General features: G+C 46.6%; 1 protein-coding gene across 2 annotated transcripts in view; it reads left to right on the forward strand.

Moving 5' to 3' along the window:
* Positions 1 to 1179: 1179 nt before the first annotated feature.
* Positions 1180 to 26264, forward strand: part of LOC106640241 (uncharacterized) — a 60929-nt gene continuing 35844 nt past the window's right edge. Inside the window, exons 1-5 of one of the 2 annotated variants that reach the window (XM_089598362.1) lie at positions 1180 to 1971; positions 9105 to 9497; positions 16470 to 17534; positions 19926 to 20071; positions 24038 to 24046. In XM_089598362.1, coding sequence (XP_089454488.1) covers positions 9299 to 9497; positions 16470 to 17534; positions 19926 to 20071; positions 24038 to 24046 — 1419 coding nt within the window. In that variant the 5' untranslated portion in view covers positions 1180 to 1971; positions 9105 to 9298. The remainder of the gene's footprint in view (positions 1972 to 9104; positions 9498 to 16469; positions 17535 to 19925; positions 20072 to 24037; positions 24047 to 26264) is intronic. The other variant, XM_014354196.2, reaches the window with a different exon arrangement.

Below are 26264 nucleotides of genomic sequence, written 5' to 3' on the forward strand. Positions count from 1 at the left end.
ATTTTTATGAAAAACCGATTCAACCCATTAATATTATAGGAAATTTCATGGTTTACGTTGTAACGAAAATTTGCTTGGCTTTGCCACACATCAAAATTAATCCCTTGATTCTCATTTGTCCCCAAATGAGTTTATTTTTTGATAAAATCTAATAAATGTACAAAGTATATTTTGCTAAAGGATTTTCATGCATTTTGGCATTTTCATAACAGTTTCAATTTGGAAGAGATTGATTGTAAGTGACCTTCGAATAGCAAACTTTTCAAGTTTACGTTCCATGACTTTGCATCATTTTCATACATCCAAAATTGACCATAATGACAGTGCACATTAGTCTCTGGTTGTATATTTAGTCCGAACCGTATTCCAACATACAATTTATCAAACAATATTATTCAGCTCAGATGTTCTAGTTTCTGATTGTAATGTAAATGTCAATCTTCAGTCAACTCGTAAATTTATTTGCTAATTTTTTGATAGTCCCCGTATGAAAATAATTTTAAAAACAGAGATGCTTTATAAGGAAGAAAAAAAAAAATTTTAAAACAAATTCAACGCTATGAAATTATAACAAACCTGCAGGTAGAGGCCCTGTTCAATCTCGTGTAACGTAATTTTATTTTATTTTTTTGTCATCGCATCACTCGCAGCCGGACAAACTCACAAACGGTCCTTCAGAAATAAAAAAAAAAAGGACCAACCGACAGTAGTGGTACGATAACAAAAAAAAAAAAGGTCCCTCGCTCGTACATACGCATAAATATAATAAGTAGGTACATAATATAATGTATACCTACTGGAACGGCAGAGGAAAAAAAAAAAAAAAGAAAGAAATCAGTGCCGAGGGAAAAAAAAGCTCATCGCGGACTCGAGGATCCAACGCGGCCGAGGGGAAGGGCCAGGGCGGAATAAAAACTGGTGGGGCGAGAGAAAAAGACGCACGATGTAAGAGGCAAGGGGGCAGTTGACGCCCGCTGGTGAACGGCCGGCCTATTGGGTGGCGGGCGTAGGCGTAGACGGGGAGTCCGAAGCCGAGTTTGGCCGAGTACAGCCGACGAGGCGGATGAAAGGCCGGCCGGAGTAGGGGTGGGGGGAGAAGGCAGCCGGAGCACGAGAAGAGGGGGCGCAGCGTGAGTGTTTTGAGCGCGCGAGGTTTAGTTTCGCGCCGGGTGCCACGATAGTTGCATCGACGACGACGAGGGGAGACACGCGAGCGATCGCGCGCGCCTGCGACCGCCTCTGCCTGTCTCTCTCGCGATTTACGCTGCAGTTTCATATCCCTGTACTTTATCGTTACTATTACCATTGTTATTTCAATTATTATTATTATCATTACTGTGCGTCCGATCGTTATCGTGTCATCGTCACAGGACAGTATATTACCAGCAACGGGGGCTCTCTCCTTGCGAGACCCACCAATCGTTTTCTACTTCACGACAATCGTGACAGTAGTAACGCATCGATAACAATATCAGGGAAAAGAACGCCGAACGGTTACACGAGAGATGCAGCTATAGCGGCTCTCGCCAAACTATGTGACGTGTGTTGTTGTGATGTATAGAGTGTACAGTGCCGTGGTGATTTGTTTTTTTTTGTATACACTGATGAGGAAATAATTATTATAATAATAATAATACAACTGATAGCAAATATACAAACACGCAAAGCAGCGCTTCGCGAGTGACGATAAGAAAAAAGCGACTCGCTAGCAGTACACCGAACACTAGCCAGTCAAGATAGTCGTGTTGCTTTTTGTTTTACTACGAATAGTACGAATAAATATTAACTGCTACCACCACACCTAGTATTAATACAAACGTAATCGTTAACCGTCATCAATGAATTAAGTGTGTGCGTGTGTCTGTGTTTGCAATAAAATAACTTGACGAACTGGTGCTCTAGTGGGTGACCGACGAGGATAAGAAGTTCGGAAGGACAAGATAACATAGACCCAATGCAACTATAGATAAGGTAAGCCACCGTGGCAGTACACACACACACACGCGCGCGCGATTATGTTATATCCCCCGATAGGGGATAGATAACGATGAATGTTTTATTTTTTAACGTATTTTCCGAGCCAAAGGAGATTCGCACGCGCGAACGCGAAATTTCATCCGCCGTCCGACGGCAACTCGCTGCTCCTACATTGTACGGTTACCAAGCCTTGCGATACTTTGGCGTTGGGAAGTAGCATTTCGTGGCACTCGGTACACTTTCCGTCATCCCGGAGTGGAAAAGTCGGGGGGCGGTGGCCCATATAGATAATACACGATCGATAAACCGCGCTCCGCGTGAGACGTAGCTCGATAAACAAGAGTATATACGTACAAAATATAACACACGAGGAGAGAAAAACCTACTTCTTGGATCAACATTTCGTCACGGGTCGACAAACAAACCGCCGATTTCCGCTCGGTCGCGGTAAACCCCGATCGGGCTTCCTTCTATATATATGCGCGTCCGTCGTGATTTCGATCGATGGAGGAAAAAAAAGAAGAACGAGGACGCGCGGGTGTTTAGTTAGGGCAACGTCGGCGATAAGGCGCCACTATCTTGGCGTCGGAGTTTACGCAAGATGCGGTAATGTTTGCGCTCGGACGCGATGCCGAGCGCCCGTCGCGCGACGGTGGAATTTCGCGCGGCCGATATGCGGCAGCTCCTGACTCACGATTCTCTCTTTCTGTACCGCGCTGTGGAGCAATAATGGACATTTTCCTGTTTCCTTTTTTTTTCCCCTCATTCCCTTAGTAAATCGTTTCGAAGGGAGTCGTAAAACCATATCTTTGCAACGGGCAAGCTCGAATCATGATGATGATTGAACAATAGAAAACACGGCTCCGTACAACTGGTGGTGTAAAAAACAAAGTATCGGATGTCAAGTAAAGTAACTCGACGTGTAATTAAAGAGGAACCAGAACAGGGTGATAAATGACGCATGTTTTTGCGGGATGAAATTCGAGTGTAGTCCCGCGATATTTTGGGCAACGGTAATTCTCGTGCGCAGCGGTTAACCCCGTGTACGTGCAACGAAATGAAGAAGCGGTGAAGGAGGAAAAAAAAAAGAAAAATAACACTCGACGCACAAATTGTACAAGCGAATCCTTGTATAAAATTACAAGAGCTGCACTCGTGATTTTCGCCAGTTCTGGAGTTGTACTTGCGCGTGTGTCTACGGAGGCTGGATGATTGAGGGGAGGGGGAGAAAAAACATGGCGACCGTTCCCTGATCCCCTGCCAGGGGGAAACGTTAATTCCGCGCTTATTGATGCGATGATGTATATATTCTGTGGGGAGTACGTGAGAAATAAAAAAAAAAAAAGGAGACGACGAAACAATCCGACGATTTGCAAGTATAATCGGCGGCTGTTTGTGTTTTCGTATTATTACCCGCGAATCGGCCCGACGCGTACTGGTAATGTGCTATTCAAAGCCGCGCGGGGGCGTAATAAAAAATTCGGATTAATCGGCTTAAAGTATACCTCGGAAGGACGAGATGTACAATTGTCGTCAGGATTTACGCTGATGATCGGATACACGTATAGTGTTTGCCCGCAACTTTGCTAATTAAACACTTTCTTGCCTCGCGAGTGTTGCTTTTTTTACCGATTGAAAACTCGTTAGATTCTAGAGTTGGTTTTATATCGCGACTCGTTTTTTTTTTTTTTTTTTTTCAACTCTGCGCGCCGGTATACATTTGGTGTATGATTTAATGGCCAAACCAGTGAGAGAAACGTTCCGTGAGTGGCGCGCGTTAGACCAAAGTTTTGCGAAATCTCTTTAACGCATATTGATTTCACGTTAGTCTTGGCCGAGAGTTTGCACGGGTCCCGTTATCCCTGCACGGGATGGATTCTTATTGAATTTTTCAAGGCAACGCAAAGTAGTAAAAAAGTACATGTAGAGGGTGGAAGGAAGCCCTCAAGTTAAACGACTCTTGGCAGCGAGTCTCGTCCGATTAATCTTCAAGCACATGCACCATTTCAATTGTCAAATGCCATAAAAAAAAAAAGTCGTCTCTTCGGCATAGCGCGACTTTTCGAGGCTAAACGGGGGGGGGGCGACGCGTAACCTAACCTCAAAACGTCCGTGTTCGTCTCTATCCGTTCCTCTGTCATCGTCTCAGCCAGTGGGCATATTATACATATACAACTGTCACGGGCCAACGGGCCCATTGTCCGATTCGTGGCTCTTTTCACGCGACCTCTCGCTTTTACTTCTCTCCCTCTCTCTCTCTCTCTTGGATTTTAACGGGCCGCAAGTACATTATATTGTATATACAGGCTCGAGGGCGTCTCTCTCGCCTCTTTCAGGGATCTCTCGCAGGGTCGCGGAGCATAAAGCGGAGCTAGAGTATTATGGCATACTCCTATTCCGGGGCAAATCGTCTTACTGGTCCCTTTGTCGCGTCGAAAGTCGTCTCCGCGGTGGGTCTCGAGTCAAAATATTGTGAATCCCATGATGACGCCTTTTCCCCGAAAATCGAAAGAAAAAAAAAAGAAGAAGAAAAAAACCATCATCATCGAAACTCGACCTGTGAAAATATATTTATTTCGTTTCATTTTTTACGTGCCACTGTTAACGTCCATGGTCGTGCTTTGCTGGCCATGCAGTTGAAAAAAAAAAAAAAAAAAAAAAGGCGAACGGCTACTCTCACTCGGTGTATTATATTTAGGTACTTACGTGTAGGAGCTCCAAAGTGACTTTCAAATAATGTATACCCACTTGATGATAAAAAGACCATCGAAATATATAATAAGTGTATACACGTATACATGAGCACAGTACGGGAGAAATATATATATATGTATAACAAAGTGCGCGTTGAACGTAGGTACGCCAGGAGAGTGGCATGAGCCACTTTCACGCTGTGGTTGCTACCATCCTGGTGCATTATAATAGTCCAGCATTATAGTACACCAGCAGAAGGCCTCCTCGAATCGTGCAGAGCGAGGTGTAGGTATACCAGCCTATTTGCAGCTCTTTCCTCTTCGGTCGTATACCGGGCAACCTTCGCGTTGTACTTATATACCTGGGGTACTTCTCTTTGTTTTGCCACGAATTAATTGCGCGGCCCAATTTTATGGGACTCTAATTTCTTCATTCGCCGCTCGTGAATCTCCTTCCTCGTGTGCTGTGCCCCCCCCCTTCCCCCCTGGGTATCGCACGGAAAAGGATTCCGCTAATTATTCACTCGTCGAATTCCGCTCCTCTTTTTTTTCTCTCTATCATTCCTTTGTCTTGCCCCCCCCCCGCCCCCTCTTTTTCTTGTTGGGTACCGTGCTCTGGCGAATTGTTCTCGAGGGTAATTGTGGCCGTACGTTCAGGTCGGATTTATGAGGAGTGATTGCGCGAAATTTTTATGTTATACATTACGTGCAGAGGCCACCTTTTTTTCTTTATATATGATATTATAGTTCATTACGAGCTGTCAACGCTGACGTACATATTGTTTATATACACAATTCACTTGAGGGAAAGAAAAAAAAAATAATGTAAAGGTTTTCGCGTGTTTTTTTTTTTTTTTTTTTTTTTTTTACGTTATCTTTGATGAGAAAAAACCGATTTTCAACGAATCTCTCGATTGACGTGTCCGTGATTAATGTTTATCGCGCTTGTCTCGAGCGCGACAAGAAAACAAGCGCAGCATTAATTAGTTTGAATTCACACGAGTCGAACGTGTCATCGGAGATGTATGGCGTTGATTGAGTTATTATTTCACTGAAATCGTTATCATCGCCACGGCTATCGGCAAAATTCGCGGTAGAATTTTTTTATAAATTGTATTTACATTCTTTTTTTTTTCACCTCGAGCATTTTTTACGTTAATACCGTCTTTGCGGATTAATTTTCCGAGTACTTTGTTGACAAACTCTTTTTCTTTTTTTTTTTTTTTTGTAATCCAAAAAACAATAATAAACAACAATGGCTCGAAAAATCCAGTTGCCACGTATTATATACTTCACAGTCCGATGCGTCGCATCAGCGTAGACGACAATAATTCAGTTTTACTCGACGATGAGCGTAACGCAATCGTAACGCGACACCTCCCCATCGCCCAATAAATCCGATAAGACATCAACTATGTACATAGTTAGGGTACACATGCGAGTGTATAAGTTGTGCCGCGTAGTCCATCGAAATTGTTTGCTCCTCCGATAAGAGAGAGATAGACGGCATTCAGAGAATATATTTCGAAGGTTGAGCCTCTCGATGAAAAAACCAAAATGCGCTAGCTCGCCTACCGCACATTAGCACCGCGCACATCACTTCTCTCTCTAAGGCGTACAAATTTTCAAACGACACGGCAGTGATGACCGATTATCGACGTTTTCCCTCTAATGATGATTAATTTAGAGGCGACGCTGTGCTTGTTAATAACTTACGTCAATTTTCTCCAGTCGACGCACGCGCGTCGAAAACACCTGCGTATACATACTTGGGTAGTTTAGCCGTGTGGCTTAACAACGTTACGATGTGCGTACTCGGGTGGTAGGGAGATTCCCCGAATACACGCGGAATGTATAGATTTTTGACGCCCGCGATAATAGACTTGATGAATTTGCCGTGAATATATCGCGATCGGCCGGTGTAGATAGGGTATACGCGCGGGGTTGTGCGTTATCGGCTCGAAATCAGAGCAGCGAACGATATTTGAATTTCGAGAAATCGGCAAGTGAGAGAGTGACGGAGGGAGGGAGGGAGGAGAAAAAAAAATACGCACGATAAGCGCTTGGTGGTGACTGTTGTTGGACAGCCGCGATAAGAATTTAATTTTCTTAGCGCTGACTGATAGGGGAGAGAAGCTCTATCGGTCCGAGTCTCGATAGCGATCGGTTATTACCGGCGTAGGAAGCTTATTTTATTTTATTTCAATTTTTTTCTTCCCCCCCTCCCCCTATCCTAACATAAACGGTGATTATTCAGTGTAGACGTGTCATAGCTTAACTGTTGTTATTATCGTCATTTGTTGGGTATACATGCCTACAATATCAATCAGTTATGTAAATGCCAGCTCGTGCGTATATTATATACCATAAATATGGCACACGCGCGTCGTAAATTATCGCACGTCGGAAGGAATTGAAAGTTAATTAAGCGAAACAATCCTAGACATTTTGTGTGTACACGCATAAATTAAAGCGCCACATTTAAATGGATCATAAAATAATTATCCTCGTCGATTAATTTCGCGCGAGCGGTTTTACATGAGATTTTATTTTTACGCGACGGCTGACGCGTATATATATATAAATGTACTTAACATGCGTGTATATTATTTTCTCGCACTAGACGGAAAGCTGCTTGCAAAAACGTAAATATCGATAAATTTATTTATAAACTCAACGTGGATCGACGCGTTGTAACAGATCGGTGTATCCACGTATAAATTATATCGTCAAGGAAAAAAAAAAAAAAAAAAAAAAAAAAACATTCATGTTTTTGTCTTATCGGGTTCCAAATCACTGCTCGAATTCTGGATGTTACGTGCAGACGCCTAAAACCTTCCATTAAAAACTTGTCCGTCTCTTTTTCTCTCTCAATAACTTTTATTAACTGCGGCTTCTAATCGATTGTCCGCGTGACCGCGCGCTCGCTCTCATTTTTCTCAGCGGTATCTTATCGAGAACGAGGTGTACCCCTCTCTCGCACACACGCAACACCTACACTGTACATCTTATCGGCTATTGTTTCTCAAGTGCTTTATTTGCCAAATAAGTCGATGGTGCGCTGTGCTTCTTTTTTTTTTTTTTTCTCATATTTTTCTCAGGAAAAAAATGGGCGTAAATTACCGAGACGTAAGAAGGAAAAAAATGAACACGAGTCGATGTACGTGAAAACTCGTTAAGTATCACGCGGAAGAAGAAAGTAAATGTATCGGAAAAAAAGTTTCCAACAAATAGTTATTTTACGTGCGTTAAAGTAAAAAACTAAAGGGCCGTAATAAATCACGTTTTTATCATCAATCATATAAACACATTGTTACAACAGTGTATCATCGTCACAAGGTGATGTATAGACCCGCGATAGTTCCGATGAATATTTCCGTTTGTACGCGGGAGACCCTTCGATCACGTGTGTCTACGCGTCGTTTCGTCAATTTTACGAGGCAGCAATTGGTGTTGTAATTGATACAGGAAAAAAAAAAAAAAAAAATAGGGTTGGAAGAAGAAGGGGTGGGGGCAATAGCAATAACGATAAAGAAAAAAAGGAAAAAAATCGTACCGATCGGTGATAAAGAGCAGCAGCGCTGCCATGTAGCCCGTACCAAGAGAGCTTTTTTGGGGGATTGCGTCACAGCAGAGTGACCTTGATCGGCGCTGATTTTGCTGATAAATAATTTGGAGCCTCGCGAGTCGGCCTCAGTGTCGTCGTATTGTGGCTAGAATAAGCACACGCGACCGCGATCGACCGAGAGATCGACTCTTGGATCGTCATCTTCATCGGGCGCCCATCTCCTCTCTATCGTGAGCCATCGCGTTCACTTGTTTTTTTTTTTTTTTTTTTTTTTTTTCACACCTTTCTACGTTGGGTAAGTCTCTACACTTGTTTTCTCACTTTTCTCCCATTTTCAATTCACACTCTGCTTTTCCTGCGCAATTCAAGTCATCCGTAGTGTCAAAAAAAAAAAAAACGCGAGAGTTGCAAACGACCAATCATAAAAATTAGTACATAAGGGTAATGTATACGTAGTCGCCGTTAAGAGAACACAGTGTATGCAAACACGTGCTCGAGGAGGGCAGAGATCGTCGACACACGATCCACCGATTTTAGCCTCCGAGTCTGTGCATCAGCTCGCCGATCGAAGGACCGATAGCGAGCGATCCGGAAGATCGGGGAAGCTCTTAATTTCACGTAAGCCGATTTAGCTTAGTCGCGAGAGTCGGTGCCGAGGATACACGTCATCCAGTGCGACTCAATTAAATGACAATCCATATACCGATTGGAACAACGATTCTACCTTTTTGCATCGCTCGGATGAATATGAAAAAAAAAAAAAAAAAAAAAAAAAGAAAAAAAAATCATCCAAAGGATCGCGCAACTCGTAAGCTCGGGTCAAAAAGTAAAAATCGTGTAAATGAGTAAATTGTTTGTGTTCGCAGCAACGGGAGGAGCTTAGAGGGCCACCATCAGTCAACGGCTCTCTCACTGGGGCAGCCATATCGTCCGACGACGAGCAGCCAGAAGTAGGAGCAGCGTATAGAAGGAGGAGCCAGCCTCCCCTCCGATTGATCCCCTGGACCGAGTGTACGCGCTTCGGTGCGGGCCCCCAGCCACGAAAATTCTCGACTACATAATGGACATGAGCAGCGAATCGAGCGCGGCCCGCTGGTACGAGCCGCCGAGGAGCCTAGAGCCGGGCTCGGCGGGCGCCACCGGGGCCGGCAACAACCCGGCCGGCGTCGTAGGCAATCCCGGCGACTATCGCGGCTATTACACCCACGCCACCCCCAGCCACCATCCGGCCGCCGCGGCTGCTGCCCACTACGCCCACAGTGAGTATATATATATATATATGCTTTGTATACCATACACATACACGGGCAGATATCATCATTCATTCACACGCGAGTGCAACGCGCCCTTCTTTGCTCTCTCTATTTTTTAGGTACATCGGCTTTTTCGTCTTATCGCTCGGCTCATTCACGCGAGATCTCATCCCTCGAGCCGGAACGACCGCGTTTATTATTTATCGGCGAGCGCCGGTGTCTTTCAGCACCGGCTACGACGCTTGCACCCTACTATATTATACCGGGGGAGCTTTGGCTCGAGGTTGTCCCGCGTGTGTGTGCTCGACCGTCGGGTTGGTTCTTTCACGAGCTAATTGCGTTTTCGGATACCGACCGCGAACTTTTACATGGGATGCACTTTTTCTTTGCCATCCACAGCGGAAACTTACACGCACACGCCATACTTTGAATGTAAAATACATCCGCGATACCGTGGGCCGTCGAGAGTAACGCTCATCAAGGTGCTCGCGTGCATCCAAAAAACAAACAGATGGATGTAAAAAAAAAAAAAATTCAGACAATAAGTACGGAATAAAAAACAGCTCCCAGCAAAAATGTGTGCACAGGGGGGTTGGAGGGGGAGAGTCTCGGATGGAGCCGCGGAAGCGCAAAGACGACGCGCGCTTGCACGTATTTATAAGTATGGTGGTGTCGTTGGCCACGGCCGTAAATCCCAAAATTTCACGCCCCCCCCTGAGTTTTCATTACACGTCGACCGCGTGTATATTATATACACATACCTATATGTGCGCGGGACGCGCGAGCTGCATACGTATATAATATATTATACGCGCCGTGGCGTGCGTGCGTCCGTCTCTTTATGTCCGACGACGAAATTCGTTGTTTATCGGCTCTGGGAGTCCTCTCCCGGCCGTGTCTGGAATAAAATATGTTTCATCGGGACACGGCGCATATTACACCCACGTGGTGGGACCACGCGAGACCTTCAGACTCTTTGGTTGCTCCGTACGTGTACCTGTTACATGTATTATATATAAATATCCACCGCGCGTGTCACCCATCCATCCTCTCGCGTATATTATGTATACCTACACACCCTTCGGGTTACAAATTTAGTACTCGCTACCGCGAAATTAAGTTAAAAGTGTTGTCCTCGGGATCCAAGCGATTTTTCATCCCCCGTACGCCACAGCGTTATTATTATTATTCATATCTACTTAATCGAGAGTTGGAGGTGTCGAACCCCCGCGTATGGGATACGTCAGACGTATAGTTTTCCAAACACGTGTACCCCCCACATATTTTTATACGCTTTTGCAAAGACACCAGTATATACCCTGACTGAAAGTAATATTACCGCTCGAAGAAACGTTCGGCCGATTGAATTTCTCGGCCAGACGCGGTGGATTGCATTTAAACAAATAATTCTTTAAACTCTCCGGCAACCAAGTATTTTTTGCGTTTCTCTCTATCTCGCGTGGGTTGGCAGGGGGAAAAAAAAATAGGAGAAAAGCACGCGCGTTGTGTCGTTGGCCAAAGAAAGCGTGAGAGAGAGGATACACACCGTATGGGAGTGGGTTTCGCGCTCGCAGGATGGATATTACAACGTATATATACAGAAGCGACGGGCCCGAGGGTAGGGTGGGTTAAAAAATGACGCGGTCGCTGCAACGGGGCAAAAATACAAAACGAGCGCACGAGAAAAATAATGCACTGTGCAGTGCCGAGAATCGCGCGGACCCGCGAGGTAACTCGATACGCGCTCGGATCTTCTTCTTTGGAGCGGCAAGCCGATACGGCTGATTCTCACCGCCGACGACGACGATGAGCATCAACGGGAGAGGATCCATGTCCCGGGACGCGCTTCCTTTATATATGTATACATGCCCTTTTCCTTGATTCGATTCGCCTGGCAATCCTCGTTTTTTTTTTTTTTTTTTTTTTTTTTTTTCCTTGCGCCGAGCACAGTGCAACAGTATGTACCCACGGTAGCCCTTGTAAACTCGTGCCAGTCGAACCTTTGCATCCGAGGTTGAATTTGAAGAAATCGATGACGAGCACGATAATCGAGTACAACCGATGTAGTGTTGTTTGCAAGTGCAGCGCCGGGGAGGATTAAATTACCCAAGACGGTGTTAATAGCGCGGTATAGGTAAAGAAATGGGAAAATAAAAAATGAAAAATATATACCACGCGTACAAAGTGTATAGAGCCGCGCGGAGGGAAGCAATTGAGAAAATCACTTTGACCGCAAGAAACGTACTTACGGCATAATTTAGTCATTAGGCCTGATGATGGTGATGATGATGATACATTGACGCGCGGAACGCCGGAACGGCTGAATAGATGAATAATTTTCACGCGTTTGTTTGTTTGAGAGGCAAACGAGCCATCATTAAAACGTAAGGAGGATCCGAGTTTCAAAGGATATTCCTATTGTCTTTTCGTGACTCGTGTACATCTACTTGGTGTTTTCGAGTCCCGATCTCCGTGTCACGGGAATATCCGAAAGGAACCACGCGGGATAACCAAGCGATGGGAGGATAATCCAGGAAAAATGGACCTTGATTGGACTCGGAAATGTACAAGGTGCTTCCAGGCCGAGCCATTGATGTAGATAACCCCGCGGGTTCCTCTTCCCTCGCTCCAAGCAATCGTATATAGGCACGGGTGTAGTACACCCCGCAACATTGTTCCGACCTTGTGAAATGTTGGTCATTAGATTCGTCGTTTCTTGTATACAGATATACCTATACGATTTATCGCGCCTTTCGCTATTATTGCAATGAAACAATAATTTACGAAAGCCACGGCGAAAAAGTTGATTGCTAAACACCCACTCGACGCACCTATAGGCTAGGAGAAGCGTGCATATAAATATATTATGCGCACACACAACGGACGTTTCAAAATAATCGATCAGTATATGTATATATATAGCAAATGAGGGATATACCCCTTGCTACAAACTCCTCTCTCTCTCTCTCTATATGTGCAGTGTATGTGCAGTGGAGTTGTTGGCACGAGCAGTGGTTGCAGTATATTATATGCTAGTATGGTCGAGTATATATGGGTATACATATATACAACCCTGCATATACCAGCGATGGTATAGCTGCAACGGCAGACAGGAAGGAAGCGCAGCCAAGCGCGAAGCTGCCTGTTCGTGTGTGTATATATATATGTGGTCGCGCGCTGTACAAGCTGCTATATACATGTTATATGCTGCTGGCAATTCTTGCAGGCTGTGCAAAACGAGCGAGCGTATAGAAAGAGGGTGCAAGAGGGAGGGAGAGAGGCGCATACGTAATTGCAGGCATCAGGAGGGAGGCAGCGGTATATACGAGTGAGCGAGAGAGAGAGAGAGTTTCATTTCTGCAGCCGCGGCCATCCGTCCACTTATGCGCGATTATACACGTATATACATATACGTATGCATATAGCTTACGTACTCCGAGTTTTTGTTCCTCTCCGAGCAAGTACGGCAGCGTCCCTCTCCTCGTCTTGTATTCTTCTTCTTCTCCTTTTCAAGTGCGGCATAGCTATACTCTTCTCCCGCGGGGGTATATGTATATAGCAAGCACCAGATTGACCTTCTTTCCGCCTGCTCCTCTATATATATGTGTATGTGTTGCAAGAGCGAGTATATGGTACGTACGTGTACCAATACGCTTATACGCGCGCGAGAGAGGGAAGACGCGGAGAGGAGACGCCATCTTGCAAATGCACACACCAGCTTCGAAGGCGGAGCCAAGACCCGGCGAGTCTCTCTCCTCTTCCTTTATCATTATACATGTACATGTGTAACTATATATAAGCGAGAGTCTCTCCCACCTTGTGCCCACCCTATATACTCGTCGCGACACGCTTCGCAGCTTCCATGGTACCCCCGTATGTGCGGGCGATCGCCTTATCGGCTCGCTTCCTCCTATACTTACTTCGCGATCCTCTTGCAACTTCACTCGCAAGTTTTCGATTATACGAGAGCTCCCCGGTGCTCCTTCGACTTACTCTTTCGCTTGTGGAATATTGATGCGCGGCCGATCACCGATAATCATCAGATTTCGGGAGGCAGCCCCAACCCTTCGTTTTTTCCCGTGGTATACATTGACGCGTATACCTATTCGAAATATATACTTGTTTCAACTTACCTTGTATACCTATAATCGAACAAAACCAAATGTCGGCTTCTGAGAGAAAAGCAGAGAACGTGGCGCGCGTGACAACGAAATTGTGTGTCATTATACCCCCGGCAGAACTGTAAAATAAAAAAAAATAAAAAACGATGCCTATAAAGTGCAAAGAAATTCCGCCCCCTTGTGTTGCATCGACACCTTCGAGACTATAAATATACGAGATGCTTGTCACCGCGTCTCTCGCAGAGTAACCTCTTGATTATATATCTCTACGAGGGAATAAAAGAGGAAAGAAACAACAGCAGCGGATGTACAACAAACCAAAAAAAAGCCTGTCGATTCCATCAGTAAATGACAATTCGCACGGGAAACGGAGGCTTCGGAGCGTTCAATTTGCCAAATTAGAAAAGGGCCACGCGGTCAAAGGCTAACTCCTCTGCAGATGCCATCTGTGCACACGCATCCGTGGCTTTGAATCGCTCGAACGCCCTTTGAACCTCGTGTCTCTGTATACACCAGCTAGAGATAAGAGCGCGCGATTCGCACCTACGCTAATTAACCCGAGAGTATACAGGGGAGGGCCTCCTCCAAAGCCCATCGACCGAGAGACCGGCCAATCTGAGATCTCTCCTTCTTTTCTCTGTACTCTTAATTTCCATGGCCCAAAAACTGTGATGGTCTTTCTTCGGACTAGTGTGTGCGGCGTTTTTTTTTTTTTTTTTTTTTTTTTCCATTCCACTACCTCCCCCTCGATCGATACTCCAATTATCGTTATGGCCGGGTTTATCTGCTCGGCTCGATCTCCGCTGAATTTTTCATCGCCGACGCGCACTCGCAAGACGCATACGCGGCGCGACACTCGTCTCCCGGAAGAGCCGACCCTATCAAACACTCCCTGGGTTATTCTTTTTTTTTTTTTTTTTTTTCGACATTCGTCATTTATAGATACGCTGGTATCGACATTCCGCGACCAAACCTTCATTAATTTACACGCTTGGTAAGAATAAAAGAGAGATATCGTCTTTCCCCCGGTGACTCTCGGTGTCGGGCTATCTAATGGCCAGCCATTAGGGTGAGGGACAAAACTTGCCGTGCGTTGCCGCTTCCACGAACCCAAATAATCATCGCCCGGGATTGTTTCCTCCTCTCTTTCCCCGCGCACGAGGTGTATATATACATATAAGCGCTCGTATGTGCAATAATATATACGAGAGATGGCCGAAAATTATTCACGCGCGGCTGTAAAACGATACCCCCGAAGCGAGGTGGAACAGATATGCGCGCAGCTCTCAAAAATGGCGGCCAAAGAGAGGCCGCATTCTCTCTCCCTTGCGATCGATTGCCTTGGCACTCGCTTGTCGGTGCTATAGATACCCCGTCGTTTGTTTCAATAAGGTACATGTCCTCGCAATATTTTCTCACGAACGACATTGTTATCTCTGGGGCGTTAAATTTAAACAAATTGAAATAAAAAGAGGAGGAAGCAGCAACGTTTATAATTGGCGCGCTCCGTCCGCACGCCCGATCTTAAATCATCAAAATAATTCGGTCCGCGTCGGCGGAAAGGGAAAAAAAAGGAAAAAAAAGGTCCAACCGCGGCGAGAAATCCCCGAGGAAGTTTTACGCTTATAATTTACACGCGCGAGAGATCGAGAATGAGATAGCGCGCGTTTTACAAGATCCACGCACTCTCGTGTAAGTGTGTGTGTGTGTGTGTGTGTAACCTGGGCCGCGAGAATATTTTCGCAAAACGCATAAACGCGCACAGTCGTTGTATATATATATATTTATACCGAGCCCGCCGGTAATAGGCGCACGCGCGCGAGCTTCCTTGCTTATACACACATGTATATATATATTAAAAAGTAATTTATCACGTTTTCGGGGCGTAAATCAACGTCACCTACAATTAAAATAAACAGTTACCCCCTCGCTTTGGGATCTGTATTTTTCACACCTCCGCCGGTGTCCGGTATGCAGGACTCTCTGCGGACTGTGCCCTTCCCCCCCCCCTCGATTGCTTCGCAGATTGCACCTGAGCTATTTCCGATTCGCCATCGAATCAATGTTGCTCATCGGCGCGCGTGTTCGGTACTTATAACATATAAGAAAGATATCCAATGCACCTTCCAATTAAAATGTATAGATTATTTATATACACGTGTACCCGTATATATACGGATGATCGGTAGTATAGATCTACCGCTCGATGGATCGGAACAAAACACACACACCCCAAAGAGGATATAAGTAATGTATATAGCATACGTTGCGATGATTGACTCGTGTGGGAATGGAGACGCAGTGCAGAGTCGCTCGGATGCACCCCCAATCCGATAGGCATCTATCTCTCCCGGCCGCTTCCTCCGGACTTTTTATCGCGTCAAGGCGCAAAGTGTCACTCGGAAATTTTTCACGCCGTCGCCCTCTGCTGCTTTTGGCTTCCAATCTCCCTCCTTCCGAGGAGCCTACGGGTTGGCTCGTAAATTTTGTCCCCCCCCCCCCCCCAACTCTACCACTTTTTTTTGGGCCCCACGACGGCCAAATTATTTTTTTCGCTTCGTTCCCAGGACCCGCGTGAACTTGCGACCCGATGCCAAGTATACACCCTGGCTCATACTGTATGTATATGTGCAGTTCTCGCGGACGGTATACACGTCAGTGTGGTGGGTGGGAACGAGAGGGCCTCTCCTCATCGATATATCGATCCGCGCCCAACTCTAATGTATACACATGGCGCCGTTTGCATGCTAATGCCGTCTATATATATATATATGAGCGAATGAATATTCCCGAGCAATATGCAGCTGTATGATGGGTCGGAGTGTTGTTAAAATGACGATTGTGGTTGTGATTGCAGGCAGGATGTCGAGCGGCGGTATGACGGGAGGGCCGATCAGCCAGGTCTGCCGGCCGCACTTTGCCCCGTCGTTGCACCCGTGGGGCCCCTTCCCGACGACCTCGGCCTCGACGAACGGCTCGAGCGAGGACAAGCCCCACAGCCCCCTCGGCACGGGCATGGGGGGCACGGCCGGCACCCTCGTGGGCCACGCGGCCGGAGCCACGGGACACCCCTTCCCGTTTCCGCCGACGCCGCCCAAGGACGCCACCCCCGACAGCATAACCACGAGCTCGAGCACGACCAACGGCACAGGGAGCACCGCCAACACCGCCCAGCAACAACTCGGCCAACTCGGGGCAAGCAGCGAGTACCAGGCGGCCGTGGCCCACGCGGCGGTCATGGGCGCCTTCATGCACCACCAGGACGCCCTCGCTGGCTCCTGCGACGTCAAGCCTTCGGTCATGCTCGGCCACCACCAACAACAACAGCAACAACAACAACAACAACAACAACAACAACAGCAACAACAGCAGCATCAACAGCACGGGGCTCCGTCGCCGCCCCATCAGCAGCAGCAGCAGCAGCAGCAGCAGGGTGGCCAAGTGAAGCAGCGCGAAGGTAATCAGCAGTCGAGTCAAGGGTCCGCGAGTCAGCAGGATTACCAGAGCAGTCAGCAGCAACAGCAGCCCAACTCGCCCTCGTGTCGGGAGAGCGGGGGTGCGTACGGCTCCCACGCCGTATCCCAGTACGATCCCGCGGCTACGGCCTACAACATGTACCAGCACCTCCAGTATCCCAGCCACCATTCCCACAACCATCCGCACAACGGGCCCGCGTCCCTATTCTCCTCGGCGGCCAATCACCACGCCGCGGCCGCTGCAGCTGCTGCCGCGGCGGCGGCGGCTGCCGGCTCGGTCGTGCCCGGGCTCTCGGCCGCTGACTCTAAGGTGCTCTTAGGCGGCCACGTGGCCCAGAGCACGCCCACCTCGCCGGGCTCGCAGCAACAACACCAGCAACAACAACAACAGCACCAACAACAGCAGCAGCAACAAAAACCGAGGAACAAGTCCAGGACGTCCGCCGGTAAGCTCGACCCTCCACCCCACCCCCAAGCTCCTCCTTGCTTATATATTACATACCATTGCCCATCTCTCGCCACCCGTGTCCTTTAACTCATATACTTATACTTATTGATTATTTTACCACAACACTCGCTTCGACTCTCCTCCGGTTTTGCTATTCTTTCTTTCTTTTTTTTTTTTTGTTTGGTTTTTCTGGTCTGCGGTGCTTTGACGTCGTTCTTTTGTTTTCACCGAAACTTCGTACTAACCATTCTTTTTTTTCAACTAATATTAACTTCATGAATATCAGACGTCAAGTGCAGCAGACTTTCATTACTTTGTTCTGCTTTAAACTAACACAATTATTTCCTTTTTTCTTTTTTTGGTTCTTTTTTGTTATTTCACATGATTTTTGGTTCAATCCTCTCTTGAGCTTTCGGTGGCGGTCGTCCAACGCTTGCAGTATATAACATTGTACACACCCATGTTTATCATAATATTATACATATATATATATATATTTATTATAGTCGTCGACACGAAATTCATGACTATGATGGATGATAAATCACACACTTTTGACAGCAGTCCCGTTGCCGGCCGTTGTCTTCGTCACATATACACACGCAGCTCTGTTTTTGTGTCAAAGAGGATATCACGATTTTTGTATTTTGCCTCTCACCGACTTTTTTTTATAAATCTTCTTTGTTTTTTTTTTTTTTTCCTTCAACAATGTTTTTGAAGTGGCACCCACAAGTGCGCGCACAATCTGTATCCATGTCGCCGTTATACAACACGAGAGCACCAAATGAATTTTTCTTTTTTTTATTATTATTCAATGTGGTGTGGCTACGTTTTGTTATTTTGATTTTTGACGTACCATATTTTTCACAACACCGCCAAACGCCAAACAGCAATTGGATTTTTCAAATTCCCCTGCAGCGACCGAGGGACCATCAGTCGAGATTTTTTGTACCGAAACGCATCGTCCCACGTACTTTTCGCAAAGTTTTTTTCACTCCGGTTACTAATAAATTAGCTTCTGTAATAAACTTAAAGTGGCTCTTGACGTTCGGAGGGGGGAAGAGAGAAAAAAAAAAAGATCGGGAGCTATCGCGTGCGTCCTGAAAAATCGCTGATGCTATCGACAGCCCGAAGCGGAGAAAACCGGAAAATACGGGAATACGGCGTTGTCGGGGAGTTTTTGTTTTCCCCCTCCCCCTCTTCGCAGCTAAATTTTAACCAATCAGCGTGACACATTTTTCAAGACGACGAGATTTTAGTCGCACAATCCATCAGACGAGACGACACCAGAGACGAACAACAAAGGGAGAATCGGCTGGTTCATCCACGCTCGGCGACAGCCGCACAGGATCAAGATGCGAGGGGCAAACAAGGGAGACACCGATAATGATCCTTTTCCGCGGGGGAACCGCAAATCCCTCAAAATTACACGTACAAGTGTGCAGCTAACGTACGTGCAGCTAAGCACCAAATACAGAAGACCCAAAGCCGGAAAAATAACCTGTAATTTCCAACCCTACACCCACCCCCCTTCTCTCTCATATTCGCCAATTGATCTCCATGGTTCTCCCACGCATACACGCTCCTTCCTCTTTTCGCTCCAAACAACTGACCTTGCAATGTGTCGATCGGACTATGTATACGTGTACTCGCGCGCGCGCACACATATATAAATATGTATACGCAACGGCAATCATGTGCACAGGACTTTTTCAACAATTGGGTTGTTGTTGTTGTTGCTGGTTGTGGTTGCATTCGATAAGATTATTGATTTCTGCTTTTGCTCTGGTAACCGCTTGGTAATTTGTCTGCTCTGCATGCTGTATACTTATTATACAAATATATATATTAATCAACTCACACCTCTGATGATGATTAAGCTGGTAAAATATATATATATGGTGGTGGTTGTAGTGTAATTTAGTAGTGGAACACGAAGTTTTATCAATTGTTAATTCTTTCATTATCTAGAAATTTCGCGTCTATCACAATGGCACATGTCGAGTATTTTCCTAGCTTAGTTGCACTATTATCATTATTATACACGCATAATATTACGTGTGCTTTTGTTTCCTCCCCGTTGGACCAACTAATGTACCTTTACCGAAAATACTCGAGCGTGAAGCATATAATATCATATATATTATACTGTACAAGGCTGCTGTACTTTACGATCCCTGAATTTCCCGAAGTAGCAAATTTTATGTACCAATGATTGTATGATTTTTCCACTTGCTTCGAGAAATTCAGGATGAAAAGTAGACGCCGCGTACTCGCGAATAATAACCGCACAAAGCAACCAATGAGATTATTAACAAAATGTATTTTTTCTCGGGGGCTTTTTTTTTGATCTACCAAAAAAAAAAAAAAAAAAAAAAAAAAAACACAGAGGGTCGCGAGTGCGTCAACTGCGGAGCGACGTCGACGCCCCTGTGGCGACGAGACGGGACCGGGCACTACCTCTGCAACGCCTGCGGACTCTACTACAAGATGAACGGCCAGAACCGACCGCTCATCAAGCCGAAGCGACGCCTCGTAAGTACTTCAATGCCTTTTCCACTTGTACTTCCGCGTCATATTTTATATTGACAACTCCTCGCTGAGCGGATTTTATTGTCACATCATGAAACACGGCTCACCTACTTTAATAGTAGCAAAAAAAAAAAGAAAGTTACTTACATACAATGGGTAATCATCCGCGTAAGTACACCCGTGCACTCGACATCTCTATTCGAGGCGAAATTAGGTACATATAGACCTGTAGGAGCTGCATTATTCATGCCGAGTATAGGTGCATTACCGCACAAACGGCTGGGCGAGCATTTTAACTCGGAGCTTGGCCAAATTTTCTTTACCTCACTTTTTCGCTCGCCATACCCGATGGAGAAATTGCCGGCCCACCACCGCGACGTAGCACCTCGGCTCCCTTGATTAATCGATATAATATGGGCGCGTGCATTTCGAAATGCATGCAAGGCGTATATATATATGCATACATACGCACAGGTGAGAGTGCAAGCGTGTACGTGTGCATAAGGCAAGGGAAAGCGGAAGTGCCGAGGCAACGGATTGGTCGATACTCGAAGGCGGACACGCTCTTACACGTGATATGTAGTCCCCCCCCCCAACCCTTACCCGCGGACCGGCAATCGCGAGAATTCGATTTATACACTCGGAAGGAGGAGGGAATATGAGGCTAAAATGCACCGCGAGCACGGCATGGTAATACGAGGCTAGGCTGCATCGCGCACCTTTTTTTTTTTTTTTTTTTTTTTCATTCCCTCTATTTCCACTTGTTTCTTTCTCCCTTGGTACTATATAAACTGCTTCGCGAAATTTATTACACTTCCTGTGATAAACTTTTTATTGCCTCCATGCGAGAGGATCAAATATGTATATATATACATTATATTTTCAATGTACGGCGTTTACGTGCAATCGAGTCGAGAGATAAAACGAACTTCATTAGAGGGGGAAAGAAAAAAAAAAAAAAAAAAAAAAAAAAAAAATGAGAAGGTGAAAAGGCGCTTTTTTTTTTTTCGTCGTCGTGCCGCATGCATAATGAATACGTGCGTGGCCGGCGATGTGTGTACACGTATAATACGGGAAGCCAAGTAAATTACAAAGGTCGGCTCAATCGGCGCCGAGGTGTGGACTTTTCTCACCGCGAATGTGTGCCCGTGTTTATACGTGTGTATACTCGCACAAACACCACGTGTACGCAACACACGCGAGGGTGTAGGTACTGCGGACCGGTAGCCGCTCGCACCTACCGTTTGACTGATAGGTGGGCGGGTCGGCTCGTCACAATGTTTGGCCCCCGCGTTCCTATCCTCTGGACTTTCACCGCCTGCTCGGTTCCGATGTGTTTTCAGCCCCGGCTATTCGTAATGGGGCTTCGATTTTTTTTTTTTTTCCTATCCTTCATTAGTGCGAGGTCTGAATAAAAAATTTCACTCTTCGTGTCAATTTTTATATGGATCGGTCGCGTCCTAGAGAGCACGTGTGCGATTCGTGTTTCCAACAAATTATACAACGCGTTTTTAACAAATTATTGCGGCCCCTATCGCATCGTGAATTATTTCTATTTTTGTCCTTTCTAATGCACTGAAAATTCGTTCGTCGCGTAGTTTCCTCGTTCGCATGAAAAATTCATGCAAAAACACCGGAGGCTTTAGCGCCCCGGACATCTTTTACTTTCAATTGAATTAATAGTATTCCCCTCGGACGGCGCAAATTATCGGCCATCCAGTGACTCGACAGGTTCCCCCCGCTTTTCGTTGGCAGCGAAATCTGAATTACATCTGGAACTATCAATGATATCCTACGTTCGCGTCATAGCCAAAGAGCGCGTGTACCAGCCGGAGTAAGAGCGTTTGCGGATCGACGCGAAAACGACGAACGTATATTATATGGACGGGAAGTATATTTGACGAAGAAATTTTGAACAAGGGGGTGCGGAGAGAAGACACATTCGGACGAGCGTGCAACAATTATCCGCATGTCCGTTGAGCCACAGCTTGTTTATCATCCCTCCGTGATCTCTCCATCGGGAGACGTATATATATGTAGCCGCGTAAAATTAGTATTTCGACGGTATGGGCATATAATGTACTTCCACGATGGAGTCCACGTGCGGGTGACATATGTCTTTCGCACAATGTGCGCCGTAAAATATATATTTTTTTTGTTACATGGGGGGCTCGGGCCGGTCTACGGGAGTCCAACGTCTCTCGGTCGCAGATGCGTGGTTGGTGTGTTGTCTATAATGGAGACAAAAAGAATACATAACACAGCGTAAACTACACTCAAAGAGAACGAGATCTTAGATATGATGTATATTATACGCGCAACGGCACGACCATCGGGTGTGTATACACAATACTTGATATGCCCGCGTCGAGGGACCCACTGGTATTATGTATAGGTACTTATTGCCGCGCGGACATTTTGGTGGGTCATATGCAGGGGGCACCAACAATCATCATCATGCACGTATTACAAGCGTGTCGTTTCAGACAGGATCGAGCTAATTTCGGCCGGAAAGTTTGACAAAGCTCGTCTAATGATGCATCGGTACTTGATTAGGGGAAAAAAAGGTATAGATTTAGCTCGCGTATAGAGATTATGCGTAGGAAATAACAAAAAAAAAATCAAAATGTAGCCGAAAATGGGTGGCGAGCAGCACTCGAGCGGCGTATATATATACATACGACAAACAGGGACGAGCCGAGGCGGGTGCTAAGCGCATTGAGCTAAGCTGAGAACCCCCTGGGCGCGGCAGGAGGGGGGTAGACAGGCAGGCTCCCATTGTGCGGAATAATGTACGTAGTAGCGTCAGTCACTGTGTGCGCAGGCCCCGATGGGGCGCGGATAGCAAGGGTTGAAGCCTCGCGTACACAAACACACCGGTATAATATATGTATATATACACACATATACCGACACAGGAGGTACGAGCAGCAGGAGCGACTCGCCATCTTTGATTCTCGCGGCAGATAACGCCCAGCGAACAGCTGGGAAATTTTTCGGCTCGCCCGTTCTCCCTGTTTTTTTTTTCTTTTTTTTTTCTTCCGCCTCGACAACAGCGGCAGCCGTTTCATTTGTTCGGCTCTCGACACTCTTTATGTTGTTTTTTTCATTTATTGTTATTTTATACATCAGGGTGTTCCGCGCACTCTACGGGCTGGACACCCATACGGATCAAAAAAAGGGGGAGGGGGAAAGAAGGGCTGCCAAAACACACACATGTGCTCCCGCAGGAGCTCCGGTTGCGCGACCAATGACACAACGCGTGAGAGCACTGGGGAATCGGGGGATGGATTTTAGCTGTGCTGCCTCTTATACCCCTTCTGTGAACTCTTTCTTTAAAATCTTATGTTACCCTCTTCACGTACCAAATAAGATGGCCACGGTTGTACTTCCTCGTCTCTCCTCCACCTCTACGTATACATATATCTATATGCGTCGGTGTAGTACGCGATTGTTTCGTGGCGCAGTAGCGTCGAGGTGACGATGATCGATCGCCACGCGCCGTAATACCCGTCCTCCGATTGTCTCGTCGCCGCTTAATTCGCATCATAACAACGCATCGCTCGTTTCGTATATTATGTTTATTTTTTATATTTGTACGTATGTATGTATACTGGTGTTAAATAACTCTTCCCTGATACTTTTTTTTTTTTTAATCACCATCCACATAAACCGTATACGGTAAACGTATACGTATAACGACTTTTCTCAGTACTATATAGCACACGTATGGCCGATTGGTTTCGTTATTCCCAATCGCTGGGGCCCCAATTTTCGCCTGATTTATCACGAGCCGCTCGCCGACTCTTTTATTTACCAACCCATTTGCCCAACGAGAGCGGCTAAATGAATTATCAATCCCGGCTCCTCGTATATTTATCGCGATAACACGGTGTTTCTCGCACCTCAAATTGCGCAGTACAAAACTCGTACGTACAGGAGTGGGGGGGGGGGGGGAATGACGAGGAGAGCGAGAAGGTGAGTTGAGAGGGAGAAAAAAAAGAGAGAGTTGAACTTTGCGACTTTGTAATTTCGCATCGCGCTTATTTATGAACTGCTGCTGATTTCGACCCATTTGGACGGAGTGACGCGGGTCCCCCCCCCCCCTCTCTCTTTTGGGGCCGTGCTCGGGCTTTATATACGGAAAATTTATGCGCTTCTTTTTCCTCTTCTTCTTTGCTCCGCGCAGTCGGAAGCAATTTACAAGTTAATAGGTTACAGTCGATATTCTTGTTTCCCCCCCCCCCCGACTCTTCGGCTCGAGCGCGCGATTTATTTCAGCTCCGAGGACGCCCGCCCACCTAATTGGCTCGCTCGCTCTTTAATACCCCGAGCTCCCGCGTTTGCCCGGCAATGCCGTACACATGTACACACACAACCCAGTGGGACTTGGGTCTTAAGAATCGCGTCTCTCGTGTCGACGATATGGCTTTTCTCGAGGAATTTCACCTTTGGCTATTAATCGCGAGATCGGCTCTGCTCGGGCTATTGATGATAATTTTTCACGTGTTTGAAGCGCGAGCGACGCGAATTCCGATTTCTCGGCAAGAATTTCCGAGGAGGCTGCGCCGAAAGATGGATGGAGCTCGCCGGTGTGTACCGGACAATGCGACAATCCCGTCGGGATTTGCATCTGGTACATAATTCAGACGTCTCTCTTTCCTTCGCCCGCTTACACGAGCGACAAACGCGCATATTTTTCCACTGCTCGGGCTTATTTTTCGAAAATCGGCGCTCAAGCGTGTTTTTTTTTTTTTTTTCTTTTTCATCACCTGTACGAGCGCTGAAAAATGGCCCCGATAAACACCACCGGCATATATCGCATTCGCGATAAATTCTTGGAGTTCGCGGTGTGTGCATGCACGTGCGCGCGGGACCGGGGAAGGAAATTCCACGGCTCGCAATGATAAGGGTCGCACCTCTTCCAAACGTATCGGGTATGGTCCCCGAGGGAGACTCTAACGGCCGCTGAAAGAGCAGAGAGACAAGATTTACGCCGACGACACGCGCGTACATATATATATATACTATATACACAGAACGGTAAAGCGCACAGTATGTATATGTATACAGTGTGTTGTACGGAGGGGCCCGATATCCATAAAGCCTCCTCCTCCTACTGTGCCCTTCTTGGCATGTATATGAAGCCTTTAACGCCTTGGACAATGCGCCACCGGTGTGTATGTGTGTGTGTACGGCGTGGCCGGCCCCTCGGGACAATGCAGCCCCGGTAGCCCCGTGAGTAGCAGCGACTATTCATTTTCCGGGCAAAAGATGCGAGCGCGAGATAACCCCGAGCGCGAACCTCGCGCCCAGTGGCAACCTGACCCCCGCCCCCCTTCACTTTTCTCTCGCGCTCACAGCGAGGAGAGATCGAGATAGCCGGGGATGGATCATCATGGGAGGGCTTTGGCAGGGGTACCCGGGAAAATTCAAAGGGGGGCAAATTTTATCGCTGATTGGACGGGTGGTGTCCGCTAAAATCATCCTTTCCCCCATTTTCTCGCCACGCCAACACTTCTCTCAGAGCGTGTGGACGCGGTCTTTTCGGTAATGTACGTGTATACATGCGTATGGAGGAGGATGAATATTTCGGGGCACGTTCGCCGGCTACGTGTCTCAATAAATAACGAGGCACGCGCGCGAGAAAAAAACATAAAAAGGCCAGAGGAGCCAAGGGACAGCAGCGAGGGGACCGTCTTTCTTACACCGTTTCTTTTTTTTAACTTTCGGAGCTGGGTGTCACGGCTGGCTTTCGCCGCACGAACATTAGAAGGACCTGCCTGTGTATATTACAGCGCAGCGTCTACACGGTTTTGGGTGAAAAATGTGGTGAAACTCCCCACGGCCGGGGCTAATTAGCCCGCGAGAGAGCGGACGATCAATCACGACGTATATCGTGGCGCGGCTCGACGTTGGTGCAAGTGTATTGTACAGGCCGTTTCGTGACGCGGGCACGAAAACACGCGGACTTGACGTCATTTCTCTACGAGCAACGTGCGGAGGGGAAAGGCTTAGAAAATTCGGTCGATTAACTCGGCTAGCGTCGCTTTAATTAAATACTCCCACGAACGCCGTGGGTGGAAAATTCATTTGGACGCGTGTCCTTTGTATGTAAACAAAAAAACAAAAAAAAATCGCGGAAAATCCTCTACGAGCAACAGCGTGCAAGAAGAGGTAAAAATACATATAAATG

Source organism: Copidosoma floridanum, unplaced genomic scaffold (assembly GCF_036245765.1).
Source record: "Copidosoma floridanum isolate Cflo_tuat_1 unplaced genomic scaffold, Cflo_Japanese_pri ptg000006l, whole genome shotgun sequence".
Lineage (NCBI taxonomy): Eukaryota > Metazoa > Arthropoda > Insecta > Hymenoptera > Encyrtidae > Copidosoma > Copidosoma floridanum.